Genomic DNA, 22,120 nt, shown 5'->3' with positions numbered 1-22,120 from the left:
ACTGTCTTGATAATGATGTAAACCATTATTAACTGCTTTTTTTTTTACACATGGCAATATAAATCAGTAATCTACTAAGTTGCCATTATAGACCAATGTCACCCTTCTTAAGAAGAATAAAACCTGAATCTAAAGTTGGCAGTAGCAGTGAAATCTCACTGTGAGAGGAAGTTGGATTCTTGACCCTAATTTGGTGTCCTAAGATTTCCCTTTCCTGATCTATTATTGATAGCTGCTGCCAGCATGAAGCTAGCTTCAGGGTGAGGATGGCAAGGTGTCACTCCTCTCCCTTTTTTTTTTAAGCACCAGTCAAGCATGCACACAGTTGATGTCTAGTAGACATTACACAGATTCATTAATGAAGTCTTATTCTTTATTCATAATATTTGTACATGTTTATTGGGTTATCTGTGATATTTGGTTACATGCATAGAATGTGTAATGATGAAATCAGGGTATTTAGGGTATCCCTCACCTTCAGTATTTACCATTTCTGTGTGTTTGAGCATTTCAAGCCCTCTCTTCTAGCTGTTTTGAAATATAAATACCTTCTTAACTTTAGTGACCCTTCTCTGCTGTGGAATGTTAGAATTTATTTCTTCTATTAACTGTATGTCTGTACCTATGAACAAACCTCTCTTCATTCCCTTGCCTTACTTATGCACCCTTCCCAGTCTCTAGTATCCATCAGTCTGCTTTCTATCTTTGTGAGGTCTGCTGTTTTAGCTCTCACATAGTAGTGAGAACATGTGATATTTGTCTTTCTGTGCCTGCCTTATTTCACTTAACATAACTCCAGTTCCATCCGTGTTACTGCAAATACATGATTTCATTCTTTTTTATGACTGATAGTATTTCATTGTGTGTATACACCACATTTTCTTTATCCATTTGTCCCTTGATGGGCACTTAGGTTGATTCCATATCTTGGCTATTGTGAATAGTGCTGCAGTAAACATGGGGGTGCAGATATCCCTTTGTTAAACTGATTTCTTTTGGATAAATATTTGGTAGTGGGATTGCTGGATCGTATGTACTTTAATTTTTAGTTCTTGAAAAATTTCCATACTGTTTTATATAATGGCTGTGCTAATTTACATTCCCATTAACAGTGTATGAGTTCCTTTTTTTCTGTGTCTTCACCAGCACCTGTTATTTTTTTGTCTTTTCAATAGTAGCCATTCTGGGCCTGGCTCAGTGGCTCACTCCTGTAATCCCAGCACTTTGGGAGGCCAAGGTGGGCAGATCACCTGAGGCCAGGAGTTCAAGACCAGCCTGGCCAACATAGTGAAACCCCATCTCTACTAAAAATACAAGAATTAGCCGGGTGTGGTGGTGCACACCTGTAGTCCCAGCTACTCAGGAGGCTGAGGCAGGAGAATCAGTTGAACCTAGGAAGTGGAGGTTACAGTGAGCTGAGATCGCACCACTACACTCCAGCCCAGGCCAGACAGAACGAGATTCTGTCTAAAAAAAAAAAATAAATAATAATGGGGTGGGGAGTTGGGGAGAGATAGCATGAGGATAAATGCCAGATATAGGTGATGGGGAGAAAGGCAGCAAATCACACTGCCATATGTGTACCTATGCAACAGTCTTGTATGTTCTTCACATGTACCCCAAAACCTAAAATGCAATAAAAAAAAAACTGTATAAAAAAAAATAGCCATTCTGATGAGTAAGATGGTATCTCATGGTGGTTTTGATTTGCCTTTCTTTAATGATTAGTGATGTTGAATATTTTTTCATGTACCTGTTGGCCGTTTGGATGTCTTCTTTTGAGAAATATCTATTCATGTTCTTTGCTCACTTTTTTTTTTTTTTTTTTGGTGGTTTTGATTTGCCTTTCTTTAATGATTAGTGATGTTGAATATTTTTTCATGTACCTGTTGGCCGTTTGGATGTCTTCTTTTGAGAAATATCTATTCATGTTCTTTGCTCACTTTTTTTTTTTTTTTTTGAGACAGGGTCTCTCTCTGTTGCCCAGGTTGGAGTGCAGTGGCATGATCATGGCTGACTGCAGCCTCCACCTCCTGGACTCAAGTGATTCTTTTTTTTTTTTTTTTTTTTTGAGACGGAGTTTCGCTCTTGTTACCCAGGCTGGAGTGCAATGGCGCGATCTCGGCTCACCGCAACCTCCGCCTCCTGGGTTCAGGCAATTCTCCTGCCTCAGTCAGCCTCCTGAATAGCTGGGATTACAGGCACGCGCCTCCATGCCCAGCTAATTTTTTGTATTTTTAGTAGAGACAGGGTTTCACCATGTTGACCAGGATGGTCTCGATCTCTTGACCTCGTGATCCACCTGCCTCGGCCTCCCAAAGTGCTGGGATTACAGGCGTGAGCCACCACGCCCGGTCTCAAGTGATTCTTACACCTCAGCATCCACACCACACCCCCTACCCGCCAAGTAACTGGGGAGTAAAGGAACATGCTGCCATGCTTGGCTAATTTTAAAATTTTGTTATTTTAGAAATGGAGTTCTGCCTGTGTTGCCCAGGCTGGTCTTGAACTCCTGGGCTCAAGCAATCCTCCAGCCTTGACCTCCCAAAGTGCTGGGATTGCAGGTGTGAGCCACTGCAGCCAGTGTTTTGCCCACTTTTTAATGGGATTATTTGTTTTTTTTGGTGGTGGTTGTTGAATTGTTTGACTTCCTTGTGTATTGCTGATATCAGTCCCTTGTCACATGAATAGTCTGCAAATATTTTCTCCTATTCAGCAGACTGTCTCTTTACTCTGTTGTTTCCTTTGCTGTGCAGAGCTTTTTTTTTTTTTTTCCCCCTGAGACACAGTTTCACTCTGTGGCCCAGGCTAGAGTGCAGTGGTGCAACCTGCGACCTCTGCCTCCCGGGTTCAAGTGAATCTCTCGCCTCAGCTTCCGGAGTAGCTGGGATTACAGGCACCTGCCACCACGCCTGGCTAATTTTTGTATTTTTAGTAGAGATAGGGTTTCACTGTGTTGGCCAGGCTGGTCTCAAACTCCTGACCTCAGGTGATCCGCCCACCTTGGCCTCCCATAGTTCTGGGATTACAGGCATGAGTGAAGTCTTATTTTAATGTTCCATGAAAACAAACATAAAAATAAAACTTTGACAAAAGTCAAAGTGTTAAAAATGAAACTTAATATAGCCAATAACATGAATATGGTTATTTTCTGCTTGACATTTTTTATTATCCACGAGTGCTTTCTTGGATATTTCTGTTATATTATGTCAGAATTTAGAAAAAGATGGCAGGGGTATGTGAACGTGATTAAGAAAAAAAGTCAGGTTTATTTTCATTAATGGCTAACTGAAATTGAACATTTCTTTCAGTTGTGAAAACACTAAACCACAGTTGTATTACCAGTATTTATGACTGAAACTAAAATAATTCACAAATGTTTTAGTTTCAGTTTACTTATATTGTAAAAGTATTGAAATTGCTCATTATTATTGTTGCTGTTATACCTTAATGCTAGGTCTTACTTAATGTTTTAATAAGGGAGGGCTGGGCGCAGTGGCTCATGCCTGTAATCCCAGCACTTTGGGAGGCCGAGACCGGTGGATTGCTTGAGCCCAGCAGTTCAAGACCAGCCTGGGCAACATAGCAAGACTCTGTCTTGATAAAAAAGAAAAACAGGCCAGGTGCAGTGGCTCATGCCTATAATCCCAGCACTTTGGGAGACTGAGGCGGGCGGATCACCTGAGGTCCGGAGTTTGAGACCAGCCTGATGAACATGGAGAAACCCTGTCTAAAATTAGCCAGGTGTGGTGGCTCGTGCCTGTAATCCCGGCTACTCAAGAGGCTGAGGCAGGAGAATCACTTGAATCTGAGAGGCAGAGGTTGCAGTGAGCTGAGATCGTGCCATTGCACTCTAGCCTGGGCAACGAGAGCAAAACTCTGTCTCAAAAAAAAAAGGAAAAAGAGGTCAGGTGCAGTGGCTCACACCTGTGATCCCACCACTTTAGGAGGTTGAGGCAGGCGTATCACGAGGTCAGGAATTAGAGATCAGCCTGGCCAACATGGTGAAACCCCATCTCTACTAAAGATACAAAAGATTAGCTGGGTGTGGTGGTGCATGCCCCGCAACTTGGGAGACTGAGGCAGGAGAATTGCTTGAACCCAGGAAACAGAGGTTGCAGTAAACCAAAATCGTGCCACTGCACTCCAGCCTGGGCGACAGGGTGAAACTCTGTCTCAAAAAAAAAAAAAAAAGGAAGGAAGCATATACATTACTATCTTACATTTTAAAATATTTTGTAATTTATATTATATAATTAGGTTTTTTTTTGTAATCCTATGTATTTTATTTAATCAATTTTTAATGCATTCTGAGAAGGGATCCATAAGCTTCACCAGACTGCCAAAGGGATCCATGGTGCAAAAAAAGGGGTAAGAACTCCTCTAGGCCGCCCACATGGGGAAACCCCAGTCAACATGGTGAAACCCCGTCTCTGCTAAACCCCATCTCTACTGAAAGTACAAAAACATTAGCCGGGTGTGGTGGGACATGCCTGTAATCTCAGCTACTCAGGAGACTGAGGCAGGAGAATCGCTTGAACCCAGGAGGCAGAGGTTGCAGTGAGCCAAGATTATGCCACTGCACCTCAGCCTGGGCAACAGAGCGAGAGTCTGTGTTGAAAAAAAAAGAACTCCTCCTCCTTTATCTGTAGACCCCAGAAAGAGAAAGGAGAGAAAGTAAGTAAGTTATGAAGTCCTATCTCCTCAATTCAGGTTCCTGTCCAATGATCAGCAACTTCTCTTGCAAATCAGCTCTAAGAATAAACTTTCCTTTGAGATAGGCCCTTATCAAGGCATAACTTTATCCTCGCAGACCTATGTGGGGAAATCCACGTCAGAAACAACATAGTAATCCTAATATTTATTTAACAGGTATGTGTAGAGTTATAGAGTATGGAGGTTGGATAGGATTAATATTTATGACTCTCTAATTTTTTCCTGTGCTTCCTTCTTTGAAATGCCTATGTATTTATTTAACAAACATTTGAGTTTTTACTATGGATAAGAATAAGATAAGGCCTTTCCCCCCTCATAGAGCTTAAATTCTAGTAGAGAAAAACTGACATATAAACAAAGATATAGTTACCCAAAGAAAAGTCTATATATAGTGTTCATTCGGGGGAAAGAAGGAAAGAAAGGAGGATAGGAAGAAGCGCAGAGTTTACTTGTCAATGTAAGTACATAATCTGGGAGGTGCAGAATGCCTTTATATGGTGATAAAGCTGAAACCACATCTCAAAAGATGACTAGGTTCTCCCTCAGCAGACAGACAGGGAAAGGTATTTCAGCAGAGGAAACAGTATGTGGAAGCAGTGTGGCATTTAGAACTGAAAATAAAGGAGAGCTAGTCGCATACAGGGTGAAAGACATAAGAAGAGTAGTTGCATACAGGGTTAAAGACATAGGTGCTATGGCATGCAGGGCTTCATATGTGATGCTGAGAGCATTACTACTGAAAGGTGTTAGACAGGAGAGGATATGACTAGATTTGCACATGGGAGGAAATGGGAGGCTAGAGCCTGAAAAGACCTGTTGATTAATGAAGTTATTCAGGTGAGGAGTGGTGAGGGCTTAAACTAAAATAATAGCAATAGAAATGGAGAGAAGGGGAATTTGCTAATGAAAGACAGCCTGTAAGGATTGGTAGTTGATTGGATGGAAGTGAAGGAGGGGAGGAATTTAGGATGACTGAGATTTTTGCCATGGTGACTGGGTAGATGGGCTATTTAATAATATAAGAATATTCAAGACCGAGGCGGGTGGATCACGAGGTCAAGAGATCGAGACCATCCTGGTCAACATGGTGAAACCCCGTCTCTACTAATATAAAAAAATTAGCTGGGCATGGTGGCGCGTGCCTGTAATCCCAGCTACTCAGGAGGCTGAGGCAGAAGAATTGCCTGAACCCAGGAGGCGGAGGTTGTGTTGAGCCGAGATCGCGCCATTGCACTCCAGCCTGGGTAACGAGAGCGAAACTCCGTCTCAAAAAAAAAAAAAAAAAAAGAATATTCAAGAAAGGTGGTATGAAGGAGAGCTTGGGATGAGAAGGAAATAAAAATAGAGGGATGAAGAGATAAAGCATAATTTGGATACATTGGGTTTTGAGATGCCTATGAAACAAATATATACAGGTACTGGTAGGTAGTTGAATATGTCCGCTCTAGCAGTGCTGTCAAGTACAACTTTGCAGTGAGGGAAATGTTTTTGATGTGAGTGTTGACTGATACGGTAGTGCTTAACTGCATGAGGCTATTGAGCACTTGAAATATGACTAAGGAACAGAATTTTAAATTTCATTTAATTTTAACAAATTTTAAATAGCCATAAATGTAAACAGCTCTAGAGTATAGGAGAAAGGATAGGTTTAGGAAATATTTGGGAAGTAATAGGATAGAGGGGGTTAGATCTCCTAGAAAAAAGGGAAAACAGAGTTGGGATATAACTGACTGGTTAAATCAGATGAGATTGGAAGAGTCCATTAGAGCTTACAATTAGGAGTGCAGGAAACTTTGAGCAGGGTGAGAGAGTAGAAGGTGAGTATGGGTTGAAGGTGGGGAAGTAAACAGGAAGACAAATATTTGGGCTAGTAATAGATTGGTCTAGTTTTGTAAGTTTTTATATATAGCAGATTAATTTATTCAATAATTATTAAGTGCCTGCTGTGTGCTAGATATTATTGTACATGCTTAATATAGTGGCAAAGAAGACAAAATCCCTGCCCTCTTGGAACTTATTAAAAGGATACTAAACATAGCTTTATGTTTCTTTTTTTAAAAACAGTATTTTTGAGATATAGTTCACATATCATACAATTCATTCATTTAAAGTGTATGATTCATTGTTTTTTAGTATATTCTGCTACTGTCACCACAGTTAACTTTAGAACATTTTCATCATCCCAAAAAGCAATGGCATACCCTTTAGCAGTCATTCTCCATTCGCCCCAACTGCTTCCTCCTTCTAACCTAGGCAACCACGAATCTTTCTGTCTCTATAGATGATTTGCGTGTTCTGGAGTTTTCATATAAATGAAGTCATACAGTATGTGTGTGACCTTTGATGTCTGGTTTCTGTCACTTAGCTTAATGTTTTCAGGGTTCATCCATGTTGCCGTTTATGTTAGAATTTTCCGTCCTTTTTATGGCTGAGTAATATTGAGTTGCATGGATATTTCACATGTTGTTTATCCATTTGTCAGTTGATGGATAGTTGGGCTTAGACTTTTTTGGCTGTTACACATCACACTGCTATGCATGTTTATGTACAAGTTTGTGTAAGCATATGTTTTTGTTGTTCTTGTGTAGATACCTAGGAGTGGTATTGCTGATTTATGTGGTAACTCTGTGTTTAACATTTTGATGACCTGCCAGACTCTTTTCCCAAACCATGGTACCATTTTATATCCCCAGTAGTAGTAAATGAGGGGTCCAGTTTCTCTGCATCCTTGCAAACACTTGAACACTTGTTGCTGTTTGTCTTTGATTATAACCATTCTAATGGGTATAGTGGTATTTCATTATAGTTTTGGTTTCTTTCTTTCTTTTTTTTTTTTTTTTGAGACAGAGTCTCACTCTGTCACCCATGCTGGAGTGCAGTGGCGCTATCTCGGCTCACTGCAACGTCTGCCTCCTGGGTTCAAGAGAGTCTCCTGCCTCAGCCTTCTGAGTAGCTAGGACTACAGGCACGTGCCTCCACATCCAGCTAATTTTTTTGTATTTTTAAAAGAGACGGGGTTTCACTATGTTAGCCAGGATGGTCTCGATCTCCTGACCACTTGATCTGCCCGCTTTGGCCTCCCAAACTGCTGGGATTACAGGCCCGAGCCACTGTGCCCGGCCTGTAGCTTTAATTTCTATTTCCATAATGTCTAAGGATGTTGAACATCTTTTCAGGTGCTTGTTGGTTATTTTTATATCTTATTTGGAGAAATGTCTGTCTGCATCCTTTGCCCATTTTTAAAGTGGGTTGTCAATTTTTTACTGAGTTGTAATAATTCTTTATATATTCCAGATACAATTCCCTTATTAGATACAGAGTTTGCAAATATTGTCTCTTTTTCTGTGAATTATCTTTTTACTTTCTTGATAATATTCTTTGAAGCATAAAGTTTTAAATTTTGATCTAATCTATTTTTCTTTGACTTCTTGTGCCTTTGTTGTCATATTTAAGAAACCATTGCCTAATCCAAGGTCATGAAGCTTTACTCCTATTCATATCGAGTTAATTTCTGTGTGTGGTGTAAGGAAGAGGTTCAGCTTTATTCTTTTTTTTTGAGACAGTTTTGCTCTGTCACTAAGGCTTGAGTGCAGTGGTGTGATCTCGGCTCACTGCAACCTCCACCTCCCTGGTTCAAGTTATTCTCATGCCTCAGCCTCCTGAGTAGCTGGGATTACAGGCATGCACCACTGTGCTGGCCAATTTTTGTATTTTTAGTAGAGATTGCATTTCACCATGTTGGCCAGGCTGGTCTCAAACTCCTGACTTCAGGTGATCCACCCGTCTTGGCTTCCCAAAGTGCTGGGATTACAGGCATGAGCCACCATACCTGGCAGTTCTGTTCTTTTACATGTGGATATCTAGTTGTTCCAGCACCATTTGTTGAAAAGAATATTCTTTTCTTCAGTGAATTGTCTTGATATCCTTATCTAAAATCAGTTGATGAAAAATGTTGAAGTTTTTTTCTGGAGTCTTAAATTTATCCCATTGATCTGCATGTCCATCCTGTTGCCAGTACCATGCTATCTTGATTACTATAGGGAATTGTGATTGTTCCAACTTTGTTCTTCTTTTTCAAGATGGTTTTTGCTATTTTGGGTCCTTTACATTTCTGTATGGACTTCAGGGTAAGCTTGTCAATTTCTGCACTAAAGGCAGATGGGATTCTGGTAGACACTGCATTGAGTCAGTAGTTCAATTTGATTAGTATTGCAATCTTAACATTTAAGTCTTCCAGTCTATCAACATGGGATTTTAAAATTTTGTTTAGGTCATCTTTAATTTCTTTCAACAATGTTTTATAGTAGCTGTGTGTTTCTTTATCTTGTCTTTTATATATGTGTGTATTGTGTTTTTAATGTATGTTTTACATATGTGTTTTATAGTAGCTATATAGTAGCTATATGTTTTTTACCTTAAGATTTAGTGGCTACCTTCAGATCATCTTGGCAAAAACTCATGAGTGGTCACGAAGGAGACTTTTCTTCTGGAGCACACCAAATCTGCTTGTTTCCTGTGATGTTAACAGTGTCTCTTGATCTCAGTACTCATTCCTTTCTGCTTTACCATCAATGTGCAGCTGACCCCTAAGGCTGCCTAATGTATTCTCCACCTTTCCAAGGTAATGTCTTTCTTTCTGTATACCTGATGTTCTGTAGAAATCATGGGCAAAGGCACATGTTTTATCTGCTAGAGTTTCACAATGTATAGTTTGTCTTGAAAACTTTCTTTAGTCCTGCAGTCAAGAAAACAGTTTTCATCCCGCAATTCCTAAGGTCACTTGCGAACAGAATATTTTCTTATAACCTACCTATTACATCCTGTAAGTCATAGCATACCAATTTTAGGAAAAATCCCTAGGGAATTCTAAGTGGCAACTCCAGACTTGCTTATCCAAGTAAATAGCTTCATAATCTTGTCCTCTGTCTACTTTTTTTTTTTCATTTTTTTCCATAGTACCCCCAAAGGAAAAAATAAAAACTTATTTCAAATCTTTGTTTTTCATTCTACCTCGGCAGCCTCATTTCTTATTATTTTGACTTGACAGTCTCTTTCTTAGATAAGCATGTTTATTACAGATAGCTATATTCTCATTATGGGTTTTATTTGCGGCCAAGTGGGATAATCATTGACTTTTTAGTAATCAAACATCCTCTGATAATTAAAAAGTGGTCACCCAGCAGTACACAATTTATTCATTATCTCCTTATACCTTTGCTCTCCTGCAAGCCCCTACTAAAATGCCAGTTTATTTTTTTCGCAAATTTGTGTCAGTTCTAAGCTTCAGAACTACACTGCGTTCCTAGAAAACTAGCCTTATTAACCCCAAATTGTTTGAGGCTTTAAAATTGTGGAGTCCCTTTATCTTTCTGCTGTTCAATCTTATCTGCCTTGCTCAGCTTTCTAAGAGATATAGGACACTCCAGCCAACCACATATTCTAAATTCTTGAACATAACTTAGATCCTGAGTCTGTCTCTTTGTTGAGAGGATTGAATAATTTAGAAGGAAACCTCAAGTACCCAAGTATTTTTCTGCCATAAAGCTAATAGCAAGGGTTCTCTTCTTTTTTTCACAACTAAGAATTCCTTTCATTATTTTTTCTTCCACAAATCATATATTTGAAAGATTATCTGCTAACACCTGAATTTACTAATTTACTGTTTTTTATTTATCATCCATACTTATGCTGTCATAACTTTTGTGTTCTTTGAGCACTTTTTGAAACCATTGATGTGCTAGAAAGACCATGGACTTTGGCAGTGGACAAACCTGGACTAAAATCCCAGCTTTTGGCTGGGCCAGTGACTCTCACCTGTAATCCCAGCACTTTGGGAGGCCGAGGTGGGTGGATCATCTGAGGTCTAGAGTTCGAGATCAGCCTGGCCAACATGGTGCAACCCTGTCTCCACTAAAAATACAAAAATTAGACAGGCAAGGTGGCCTGTGCCTCTAATCCCAACTACTTGGGAGGCTGAGGCAGGAGAATCACTTGAACCCGGGAGCAGAGGTTGCAGTGAGCCAAGATTGTGCTACTACTGCATTCCAGCCTGAGCTACAGAGTGAGACTCCATCCCAGCTTTGCCAGTTAGTAGTGGTATGATGCTAGGTACATTATTTATTGGTACTTCTAATCTACTCATCTTCAAGAATAGGGATAATCTCAACTTTGAAGGGTCGTTAGAAAGATTGATGAATGTGGATGCTCTAAGCATAATTCTAGGCATGTAGAATCATCGCAGGTTAAATTCTGCCTCTATTTAGTGAAGTCCATTTTAATGTCTGTGATTATATTCTGATTCCCAGCAAAAAATAAAAATAAAAAAATAAAGCCTTTTAAAACTCCATAGGTGGTAGTTTTTGTTTGGATATCCTCATAATTTGCAGCTGGTGCTCTATGAAGTAATCCATGTAGAATGTATAGAAACAAAGAAATACATATATTAGTCATGATTGCTTCAGCCTGACTTATATACAACATTTTATATTTTATCCTCATTTATCTTCACTTCTCCTTTGTGGAAAGACTGACTTCAATTTTCTAGTTAATCAGACTTATTACAGTAGCAAATTTTATGCTTCTAGATTTTTGGTGATAAGAACATTTATGAGTCTAGTGTTTCATCTGAAGATATGTGTATCTTAAGAATATAGTTTGCTATTATAAGAATCCAAATAATTGAAGTTTTAAAATTCTAAAATGGAAACAGGAATCTGGGAAAGAAAATGTGGGTGAAATACTAATTTGTTTAAAATAAAGTTAGTATAAATAATTATTTTGTTATTGCCTTGCAGTCCACAAGAATTGGAATGTCAGTGAATGCTATTCGCAAGCAGAGTACAGATGAAGAAGTTACATCTTTGGCAAAGTCTCTCATCAAATCCTGGAAAAAGTTATTAGGTATCGTTGATCTTTCCTTACATATATTTATGATGATGTGATTTATTCAGATGGTTAGTGGTTAACATTTTACGGGTAGGTAATGGTTACGTTTTTTTCTTCATGAAGCTAGATATACTGAAATCAGCGCCTCGTAATAAAGGTGAGGGGGGTTAATATGACCTTTAAGGGTTTTTGTTTTTTTTTTTTTTGCCTTTTAGACTAATCAGATTTAGTTTTCTTAACCTCTGACACAACTGGATAAACTCTTTGGGTAAGATGAATTTTCTCTTAAGGGAAAGGTTGTGCATACCTTTTGAAATGGTTTTTGAAATTTTTGACTTGCAGAAAACTTGCAAGGATAGTAAAAAGAATGCTGTATCCTTTGTCCAGATCATCACTTTTTAATATTTGCTGTATTTGTTTTTCTGAACAGCTTGAAAGTAGGTTGTTTTTCACCGTTTTCTGAACCATTTGTTTTCCTGAACCATTTGAAAGTAGGTTGGCTATATCATGCTCTTTTACCCTTTAAATACTTGTGTGTATTTCCTTACTACAAGCTTATTTTTTTTTTTTTATGGAATCATAGTATTAAAAATTTAGGAAATTTAACATTGGTATAGTACTTCATAGTTTACGTTATAGTACTTCATAGTTTACGTTCAGGTTTGTCAATTGTCCCAGTAATGATTTTATATATATATATATTTTTATCACCAGAAAAATATCCAGTTCAGGATCACATAGCTAGTTTTCTAATTTGAAATCGTTCTTAAGCCTTTCTTTATCTTTTCTGAAATTGACATTTTGAAGAATACAGGCACCCCTTCCCCTTTGTTTTTCCCCCAAGGCAGAAATGTTCCTTTCGCATTTGAAGACCAACCTGTTTACTTGGGTTCGTGATTTTACTTTTACTTTGTTTTTGGTCTGTGATCTTTCACTATCAGTTATCCGCTCTCTAGGAAATGTACTCTGTCCTTGTCCATAGGGTCCTAGCCCAACAAATATGAATTCCTTCCCCCTAAATCTTATTTTGGGGCTGTCAGTTTTTTATTGATATATTTCCTAAAAGTCAAATTTGGAAGGAAAGAAAATTAGAGGCAATTCTGTCCTTCACGTGAATTGCACAAACCCAATAAAAAAAAATTGTTGTCGTGGGCCATGCTTTAAAATTTTATGTGTATTTGTGTATATATCCTGCCCCTTCCCCCTCATTCCTGGTCCCTGCCTCAAGTAGGGCTAAAAGAAACAAGTTCATTTCCTATAGACGAAAGTATGTGTACTTCCTGAGTATGTGGAGTTTAACTTTTTATTTTGACATAATAAGTGGCTCACAGAAAATTACCAAAAAAAAAAAAAAAAAAGTACAGAAAGGTCTCATGTACCCTTTATCTAGCTTCCTCCTATGGTAATGTTACATAACTCTCATATACAGAATCTCAACCAGGAAATTGACATTAATACAATCTACAGACCCTACTCAGATTTCATCAGTTTTTACAGGTGCTAGTGTATGTGTGGGTTGTGTGTGTGTGGGTGGGGTATGTATCCTTCTGAGCAGTTTTATCCTATGTATACATTCATGTAATCACCACTAATGCGTATTTTTAAATATTCACTTTCATGCAAATCAAATTTTTTTTTTTTTTTTGAGATGAAGTCTTGCTCTTGTTGTCCAGGCTGGAGTGCAGTAGTACAGTCTCTGCTCACTGCAAACTCTGCCTCCCAGGTTCAAGTGATTATCTTGCCTCAGCCTCTTGAGTAGCTGGGATTACAGGCGCCTGCCACCACACCCAGCTAATTTTTGTATTTTTAGTAGAGACAGGGTTTCACCGTGTTGGCCATGCTGGTCTTGAACTCCTGATGTCAGGTTATCCCTCCACCTTGGCCTCCCAAAGTGCTGGGATTACAGACATGAGCCACCATGCCCAGCCTGCAAATCGGATTTTTATCTAATTGTTAATGGGCTTAAAAAAATAGAACTTGGATAAGTTATGCAGTATGCAGAAAATGACCAGATGTAACGAATGCAAAGTAGAATTGGATTTTGGTTTAAAAGTAAAATAGGAAATATATTCAAAGCAGAACTTCTCCACATTTTTAAGTTGGATCCTTGAAGCAAGTTTATTCCCCTATCCACCACCTTCCCCACCACTTTTTTTGTTTTGTGTAGAGATTGGGGTCTTGCTATGTTGCCTGGGTTAATCCTCCAACTCCTGGGTTCAAGCATTCCTCCACTTCAGACTCCTGAGTCGCTGGAACTGCAGACCTCCACCACTGCCCTCCTTCGTTACTTATTTATTTATTTATTTAGTTATTTGAGACGGTGTCTCATTATGTTTCCCAGGCTGGTCTCGAACTCTGGCTCAAGCAATCCACCTTCCTCGGCCTCCCAAAGTGTTAGGATTACAGGCGTGAGCCATCACATTTGACCCCTTCTTTGTTTTTAGTAGCATATTCTGTAATTGAGATGTACCTGCTTTTTTTCCCTCATGATTAGATCAGGTTGTACATCTGCAGTTGGAATACTATGTAAGCGTGTTACATCCTTCTCAAGGTATCATATCCAGAGTCATTGATAATTTTAAGAATCCAGTCAAAGCTACACTGTATAGTGTATTATTTTTCCTCTTGTAGCTAATAGCCATTCTGTGGGAGACACTTTTAAGATCCTGAAACTGGCCGGGCGCAGTGGCTCACGTATGTAATCCCAGCACTTTGGGAGGCCAAGGCAGGCGGATCACGAGGTCAAGAGATCAAGACCATCCTGGCCAACATGGTGAAACCCCATCTCTACTAAAAGTACAAAAATTAGCTGGGCGTGGTGGCGTGCACCTGTAATCCCAGCTACTTGGGAGGCTGAGGCCAGAGAATTGCTTGAACCTGAGAGGCAGAGGTTGCAGTGAGCCAAGATTGTGCCACTGCACTCCAGCCTGGCAACAGAGGGAGACTCAGTCTCAAAAAAAAAATGTTTTTTTAAATTAAAATAAAAAGATCCTGAAACTGTCTTATACCTTATCAGACCTTCCCCCTCCTCTCCCAATTTAGGATCCATTGATTTTTTTCTCAAACTAATCTTTATAGTGGTAGAGTGGTCATTGCAAAATTGTGATTTTTCTGACTTCTCTGCTTCAATATTTATAAAATCATCATTCTGTTATAAGAAGAACCTTCTTTTTACCCCTTAGCTATTTATCTATTTGTGTAGACTCGCAGATTCCTTTTCTGTACAATGGATTATAATACATTACTATTACATTTAGTTTGCATAAATTTTGTCCCTACTATAATTTTACTTATGCTGTATGTGTACTTATTTACATTACTTTTTTAATGAAAATATTTTGTTTTTCCATCATAACTATCATTTTTATTGGTTTCAGAATAATTTATTCAGTTGACTATACCATATTTTAGTTGGTCACTTGCCTGTTGTTAGATTTATTATTGTTTTTAACTTTATGGCGGTTGTAACTAATGTCTTGATGGACATCTTTCTGCCTAAAGCTTTTTCTTCACATTGTTAGGTAGATTTCTACATTTACACTACTGCTACTAAGTAGCACATTTTTGAATACTTAAGATATGCCAAGCACTGACCTGTATTAATGCATTTAATCCTCAAAACAATTCAATCCAGTAGATGCTGTTATAATCTCCATTTTATGATGAGGAATCTGAGGCACTGAGTGGTTAAATACCTTGCACACAGTTGAATCGGTGGTGAATAGCCAAGCTGGGACTTGACTGCAGACAGTTGGAGTCCAGAGCTGGAGCACTTCTTTCCCTGCTGCCTGGACTGTGTTGCCCACAACACCATATCAGTTAGTAGGGATGCTTTTAAGGCTGTTCATGCCTCTTACAGCTCTGCTTTCCAAAAGGATTGCACTAATTTATTGTGCCAGAGCAGTGTGTAAGATCAGTTCTACTGTCCCTTTGGCAGCATTGGATCCTTGCTGATCATATTTTGTTGTTCTATCAGTTTTCCCTTTTAAATGCTTTCCACCCTATCGCTTATGGACCGTTTGTAGTCCTTGCCATGTGTCATTATTCATCTTTGTTTTCAGTGTTACAGTGCTATAGCATCTTCGGGATTTGAGGCCTTCAAGGTAAATTATTGAGAATAACAAGGACAGTAAAATTACGTGAAAACAAAAGTGTATGTACACGTTTTATCAGAGGGCTTGAATTGTATTTTAGGTTTGACAAAATTCAGCTTTACAATATGAGTTCTACAGTTGTGATTTGAACCATTCTCTTATCAGTGATTCTCATCCAGATAACTATATATTCAAGTTGTTTAAGGAACTTTAAAAAATAAAGATGCTTGCGCCTCGCTGCCAGAGATTCAAATGGAAAACTATTTCATTGACTCAACCTATTTTATGTATATTATTGCATAATATCTAATTGCTTACTTCTTTAAGTCTTAAAGCTTGTGCACTCTATACTACTTTAGAGATCATTTAAGATAGAGAAGGTGCTGGGTAGGTCTTACTATCCTGAGGTATTTTCTGTGAAAGTGTTTTTTGTTTGCTATCCCAGAAATGTTTGTTTATATTTTGGATACCACCTTAAATTTTCTAACTTTATGAAAAATTATTAAAACAATATTGCTGTATATGCTTTATGCTTTTATTTTTATTTTATTTTACTTTATTTTGAGACAGGGTCTGGCTCCATCGCCCAGGCTGGCGTGCAGTGGCACAATCTTGGCTCACTGCAACTTCCCCTTCCCAGGCAAAAGCCATCCTCCCACCCTCAGCCCCCTGAATAACTGGGACTACAGGTGTGCACCACCACGCCTGGCTAATTTTTGTATTTTTTGTAGAGACAGCATTTTGTCATGTTGCCTAGGCTGGTCTCAAACTCATGAGCTCAAGTGATCCACCTGCCTCAGTCTCCCAAAGCACAGGCCAGTACAGGTGTGAGCCAGTGTACTGGCCTGTGCTTTTATTTTTAAAGTAACAGTGCAGATATTTTCATATTCTTCCTATCTCTTCGTTCCATATACTTTCCTCCCTTGAGGTTCCCATGGCATATGAATTTGTAGTTCCCACCAAATGAGGAAATTTATTTGGGAGTGTTGACTGAACTTGCGTTGTGAAAAATAGTACATATGCTAATAGCTTACACAAACTTCATCTGCTTGTGGGAAAATTAGGATTTTTGTTCACGTTGTTGTGCAAATAGCCTGTATACAGTATTTCAGTTGTTTTTATTTTACAAATGCTAGCAACTTAAGAGATTTCATAATTTTCAGATGGGCCATCAACTGAGAAAGACCTTGACGAAAAGAAAAAAGAACCTGCAATTACATCACAGAACAGCCCCGAAGCAAGAGAAGAAAGGTACTTCATAGACATTTATTTATATTGCAAGTCATAGTTTTACTTCCTCCATCAATTCCCCCATAATCTTATGTTCCCCTATTTACACTCCTTTTTTTTTTGTTTTCTCATCAAATGGAAGTAGTAAATGTATGTAGCCAAGTAGTCTAAGTTTTTTTGTTTGTTTGTTTGTTTGTTTGTTTTTTCAGATTTCTTGAAAATTTGAGAGGTAGAAGACACTGAATAAATAAATTATTTATATTGTACTCAACAAGTTTAATTGAATGGGATTACTGGGTTAGGCACTGAGAATTGATAATGGAGGTAGGGATTAGGGATTCAAATGGTTACTTCCTCCATTTACCACATTTCGTTTTTAGATTTATTTTGGCTTTTGATCTCTCATTCTCCTTTACATGCTTTTCTAATTCCTTTCGAATTTAACGATTTGTGGCCAGGCAGTGGCTTACGCCTGTAATCCTAGCATTTTGGGAAGCTGAGGTGGGCGGATCACTTGAGGTTAGGAGTTTGAGACCAGCCTGGTGAAACCCTTTCTCTACAAAAAAAAAAAAAAAAAAAAAAAAAGGCCAGGCATGGTGGTCTGTAGTCTCAGCTACTTGGGAGGCTGAGATAGGAGAACTGCTCGAACCTGGGAGGCAGAGGTTGCAATGAGCCAAGATCACACCACTGCATTACAGCCTGAGCAATGGAGTGAGACCCGGTTTTGAAGAAAAAAAAAGTAGTTTGTCATAAGAACTTAAATGAGGAGTTCAAATTGTCCCTCACCTCCTGTGAAGCCTTTGCATTTGTTTTTTCCTATTACATATTATGACCTATGCAGTATTGAACATGTTGCCATAATAGGGTACACACAGTTGTTAAATACAAATTGTTCCTCTGTTCGTGGGAATCTGGTAGGTTAACGGTCAACATTGATTTAAAGCAATGGTTCTCAAAAGTGTGGTCCCTGGTAGAGGAGGGACCCTGACAGCTTGTTAGAAATACAGATTCTCAGGCCTTGTCCTGTAACTACTGAATCAGGAATTCAGGTGTGGAGGGGCCCAGAAATCTGTTTTTAAATAAGCTTTTCAGGTGATTCAATGCACTCAAGTTATAGAACCCATGCTTTAGAGCAGCAGCTTCCAAACTCTGTTCTGTCCCTGAACTTTTGGCTGCTGTGTAAACCACTTAGAGATGTAGAGGTGTCTACAGGCTGGCCCAGTCTATAGTACAGTGGCACAATCTTGGCTTACTATAACCTCCACCTCCTGGGTTCAAGCAATTCTCCTCCGTCAGCCTCCCAAGTAGCTGGGATTACAGGTGCCCACCATGCCTGACTAATTTTTGTGTTTCTAGTGGAGGTGGGGTTTTGCCATGTTGACCAGGCTGATCTTGAACTCCTGACCTCAGGGGATCTGGCCTTCTCAGTGTCCCAGAGTGTTTGAATTATACGCGTGAGCCACTGTGTCTGGCCTACTTTTTTTTTTGTTTATTTTTCATTTTTGAGACGGAGTCTTACTGTGTCGCCCAGGCTGGAGGGCAATGGTGTGATCTTGGCTCACTGCAACCTCCACCTTCCAAGTTCAAATGATTCTCCTGCCTCAGCCTCCTGAGTAGCTGGGATTACAGGCGCACGCCACCATATTTGACTAATTTTTGCATTTTTGTAGAGACAGGGTTTCACCATGTTGGCCAGACCGGTCTTGAACTCCTAACCGCAGGTGATCCACCTGCCTCAGCCTCCTAAAGTGCTGGGATTATAGGTGTAAGCCACTGAGCCCAGTTCATGTTGAGGTATTTAGGGCATTAAGGCTACTACCGATTTTAACTTTGTTTCTCAGTATTTTCCCAAAGTTGATTATATACTCCTCATGTTAATGTCACTATCTCATACACTGTTATTGTTTGTATTTGTATTAAATATATTATATATATATATATATTAAACATATGTTAACTGTATTAACTATATTAAAAGAGGTAAATGGGCTTAAACAACAATTGTTAATAAAATTTATGCGTTTTGTTCCTAACCTGTCATATCTGTTTAGTTTCCTTAAGTCTGGAATAGTTCCTCAGTCTCTCGCTGTCTTTGTTTTTATTTTTTCGAGATGGAGTCTCGCTCTGTCACCCAGGCTAGAGTGCAGTGGTGCAATCTTGGCTCTGCAACCTCTGCCTCCCAGGTTCAAGTGATTCTCCTGTCTCAGCCTCCCGAGTAGCTGGGATTAGAGGTGTGCATCATCACACCCAGCTAATTTTTGTACTTTTAGTAGAGATGGGGTTTCGTCATGTAGCCCAGGCTGGTCTCAAACTCTTGACCTCAAGTGATCTGCCCACCTTGGCCTCTAAAAGTGCTGGGATTACCAGCGTGAACCACTGCGCCCAGCCTCTCGTTGTCTTTTATCAGTTCTATATGCTTGACATTTAGGTCTAGAGCCTGTCTGCAAAAGCAAATTACTATGTATGAAGTCTGTTAAAGTAACTAGTTAGTATCTATCTACACACACCACACCATGCCACACCACACATACATGCACATACACACAGAAAAGAGGATTGGAGAAATGGATCTGAGGAGTCATGTAAAGAAAGATACAAGGTTAGGGCCGGGCGCGGTGGCTCAAGCCTGTAATCCCAGCACTTTGGGAGGCCGAGGCGGGTGGATCACGAGGTCAAGAGATCGAGACCATCCTGGTCACCATGGTGAAACCCCGTCTCTACTAATACAAAAAATTAGCTGGGCACGGTGGCGCGTGCCTGTAATCCCAGCTACTCAGGAGGCTGAGGCAGGAGAATTGCCTGAACACAGGAGGCGGAGATTGCGGTGAGCCGAGATCGCGCCATTGCGCTCCAGCCTGGGTATCAAGAGCGAAACTCCGTCTCAAAAAAAAAAAAAAAAAAAAAAAAAAAAAAGATACAAGGTTAAATCAAAGTTGCTTGCAGCTAAGCAGGATTTTATATTTTGGGTGCAACAGTTTAAGGAGAAAGTAATGTGTTTAAATGCTTAAAGGAGGGATCAGAATGTAGGAAGTGGGACAAGCAATAGTGAAACTAGTGAGGAAAAGTTTCCCTCAGTTCATTTGGGCAGTTTCCCTTGGTTCCTGTGTAGCATTTGGCTGCAGACACAGAGAAGTAAAAGCATTTAATCAAAGTGTTTAAGAAGTGGGTGTTTGGCTGGGTGTGGTGGATCACACCTATAATCTCAGCACTTTTTGGAGGCCAAGGTGGGGGGATCACTTGAGCCCAGGAGTTTGAGACCAGCCCAGGCAACATAGGGAGAACCTGTCTCTACAAATAATAATAATATAAATTAGGTGTGATGGCACATGCCTGTGGTCCCAGCTGAGAGGCTGAGGCAGGAGAATCACCTGAGCTTGGGAGGTCAAGGCTGCAGTGAGCCATGATTGTTGCCCTGCACTTCAGTCTGGGTGACAGAGTGACATTCTGTCTCAAAAAAAAAGTGGGTTTTGGGGCCTGGCATAGTGGCTTATGCACTTTAGGAGGCCAAGGCGGGATTATCACTTGAGGTCAGGAGTTCAAAACCAGCCTGGACAACATAGAGAGACCCAAAAAGTATTTTTTTTTTTTTTTTTTTTTTGAGACAGAGTCTTGCTCTTTTAAACCCAGGCTGGAGTGCAGTGGCGTAGTCAAGGTTCTCTGACTGCAATCTCAACCTCTCAGACTCAAGTGAGCCTCCCACTTCAGCCTCCCAAGTAGCTAGGACCACAGGTGCATACCACCATGCTTGGCTAATTTTTAAAACTTTTTTTGTAGACCCTGTGTCTCACTATGTTGTCCAGGCTGCTCTTGAACTCCTGGGATTATAGGCATGAGCCAGCTTGCCTAGCCAAAAAATATATTTAAAATTATCTGGGCATGGTGGCGTGTAGTCCTAGTTATTCAGGAGGCTGAGGCAGGAGGATTGCTTGAGCCCAGGAGCTCAAAGCTGTATGAGCTATGATGGCACCACTGCACAGCATTCTTGCTCTGTTCACTACTGTGAAGAGTCTTGCTCAGTTGCTCAGGCTGGAGTCTTAAAAAAAAAAAAAAAAGAAATGGGTTTTTAAACATTGGTTTGCTCATTTATTTATCACTGACAGACATTATGCCACATAATGAAAATACAAAGAAAAGTAAGTCCTAGTTTTTGCTCTTGAGAAACTCAGTCTGATAGAGACAAAATGTATGAAAAGTCATCATATACAAACCTGTGTGAATCAATATTTTGGGAATACAGGGGGAAATTAGAGAAGGCTTCAAAAAGGAACTGACTAAACTTACAAGGTACTAATGACAATCTTACCCACAGTGACCTGTTTGTGAAGTCTAACAGTGGTTATGTTTTGGAGAGAAGGCAAGGGGATATGTTCTTGCAGTATTGCAGCAAGTCACATCTATGGATGGCGGATGATTTAATCAATCTTTGAAAAGGGTTATGGCAGCTATCCTCAGTGAAATAAAAATTAATTGAAACCAGGAAGATTATGTTGGAAAGAACCCATTTTAGAGATAATCCAACATAGGAAGCTATTCAGAAGCAATTGAAAGGATTAGGTTGACTGGAAAATTATAAAACTGCTCAAATGTTCATATCGAGGTGATGTTTCTGTGGAGAAACACACCATTTTGTAGCCTCACGACTCATCTGTACACATGATATTTGTCTCACTGGGGACCTCACTGTCTAAGTGGAACAAGGTTTTCCTTTTTCCTTTTTCTTTTTTTAAGTGGGAGTCTTGCTATGTCACCCAGGTTGGAGTATAGTGGTGCAATCTTGGCTCACTGAAACCTCCACCTTCTGGGTTCAAGTGATTCTCCTGGCTCAGCCTTCCAAGTAGCTGGGATTATAGGTGCATGCCACCACGCTCAGCTAATTTTTGTATTTTTAGTAGAGATGGGGTTTCACCATTTTACCCGGGCTGGATTCAAACTCCGCTGGTCTTAAGTGATCTGCCCGTCTCGGCCTCCCAAAGTGCTGGGATTACAGGTGTGAACCACCATGCCCAGCAAAACAGGGTTTTTCAAGCATTCTCTTTCTCTTTCTTTCTCTTTCTCTTTCTCTCTCTCATCCCTCCCTCCCTTCCTCTCTCCCTCCCTCCCTCTCTCTCCCCCTCTTCCTCCCTCCCTCTCTCTGAGCTTGCGCTCTGTCTCTAGTTTTAGTTGAAAGCTGTCATTCTCTGGTCTCATCCCTTCAT

General features: G+C 39.8%; 1 protein-coding gene across 1 annotated transcript in view; it reads left to right on the top strand.

Moving 5' to 3' along the window:
• The window catches only part of TCEA1 (transcription elongation factor A1), a 53,201-nt gene that overhangs the window by 11,804 nt on the left and 19,277 nt on the right, over positions 1-22,120 (top strand). The window contains exons 3-4 of the mRNA XM_012442940.3: positions 11,511-11,616; positions 16,859-16,946. Coding sequence (XP_012298363.1) covers positions 11,511-11,616; positions 16,859-16,946 — 194 coding nt within the window. The remainder of the gene's footprint in view (positions 1-11,510; positions 11,617-16,858; positions 16,947-22,120) is intronic.

This window comes from Aotus nancymaae, unplaced genomic scaffold, assembly GCF_030222135.1.
Source record: "Aotus nancymaae isolate 86718 unplaced genomic scaffold, 86718_ANA_hifiasm-v0.15.2.pri h1tg000036l, whole genome shotgun sequence".
NCBI lineage: Eukaryota > Metazoa > Chordata > Mammalia > Primates > Aotidae > Aotus > Aotus nancymaae.
Note: the sequence above shows the minus strand (reverse complement) of the source record. Positions and strands in the feature narration are given on the sequence as shown.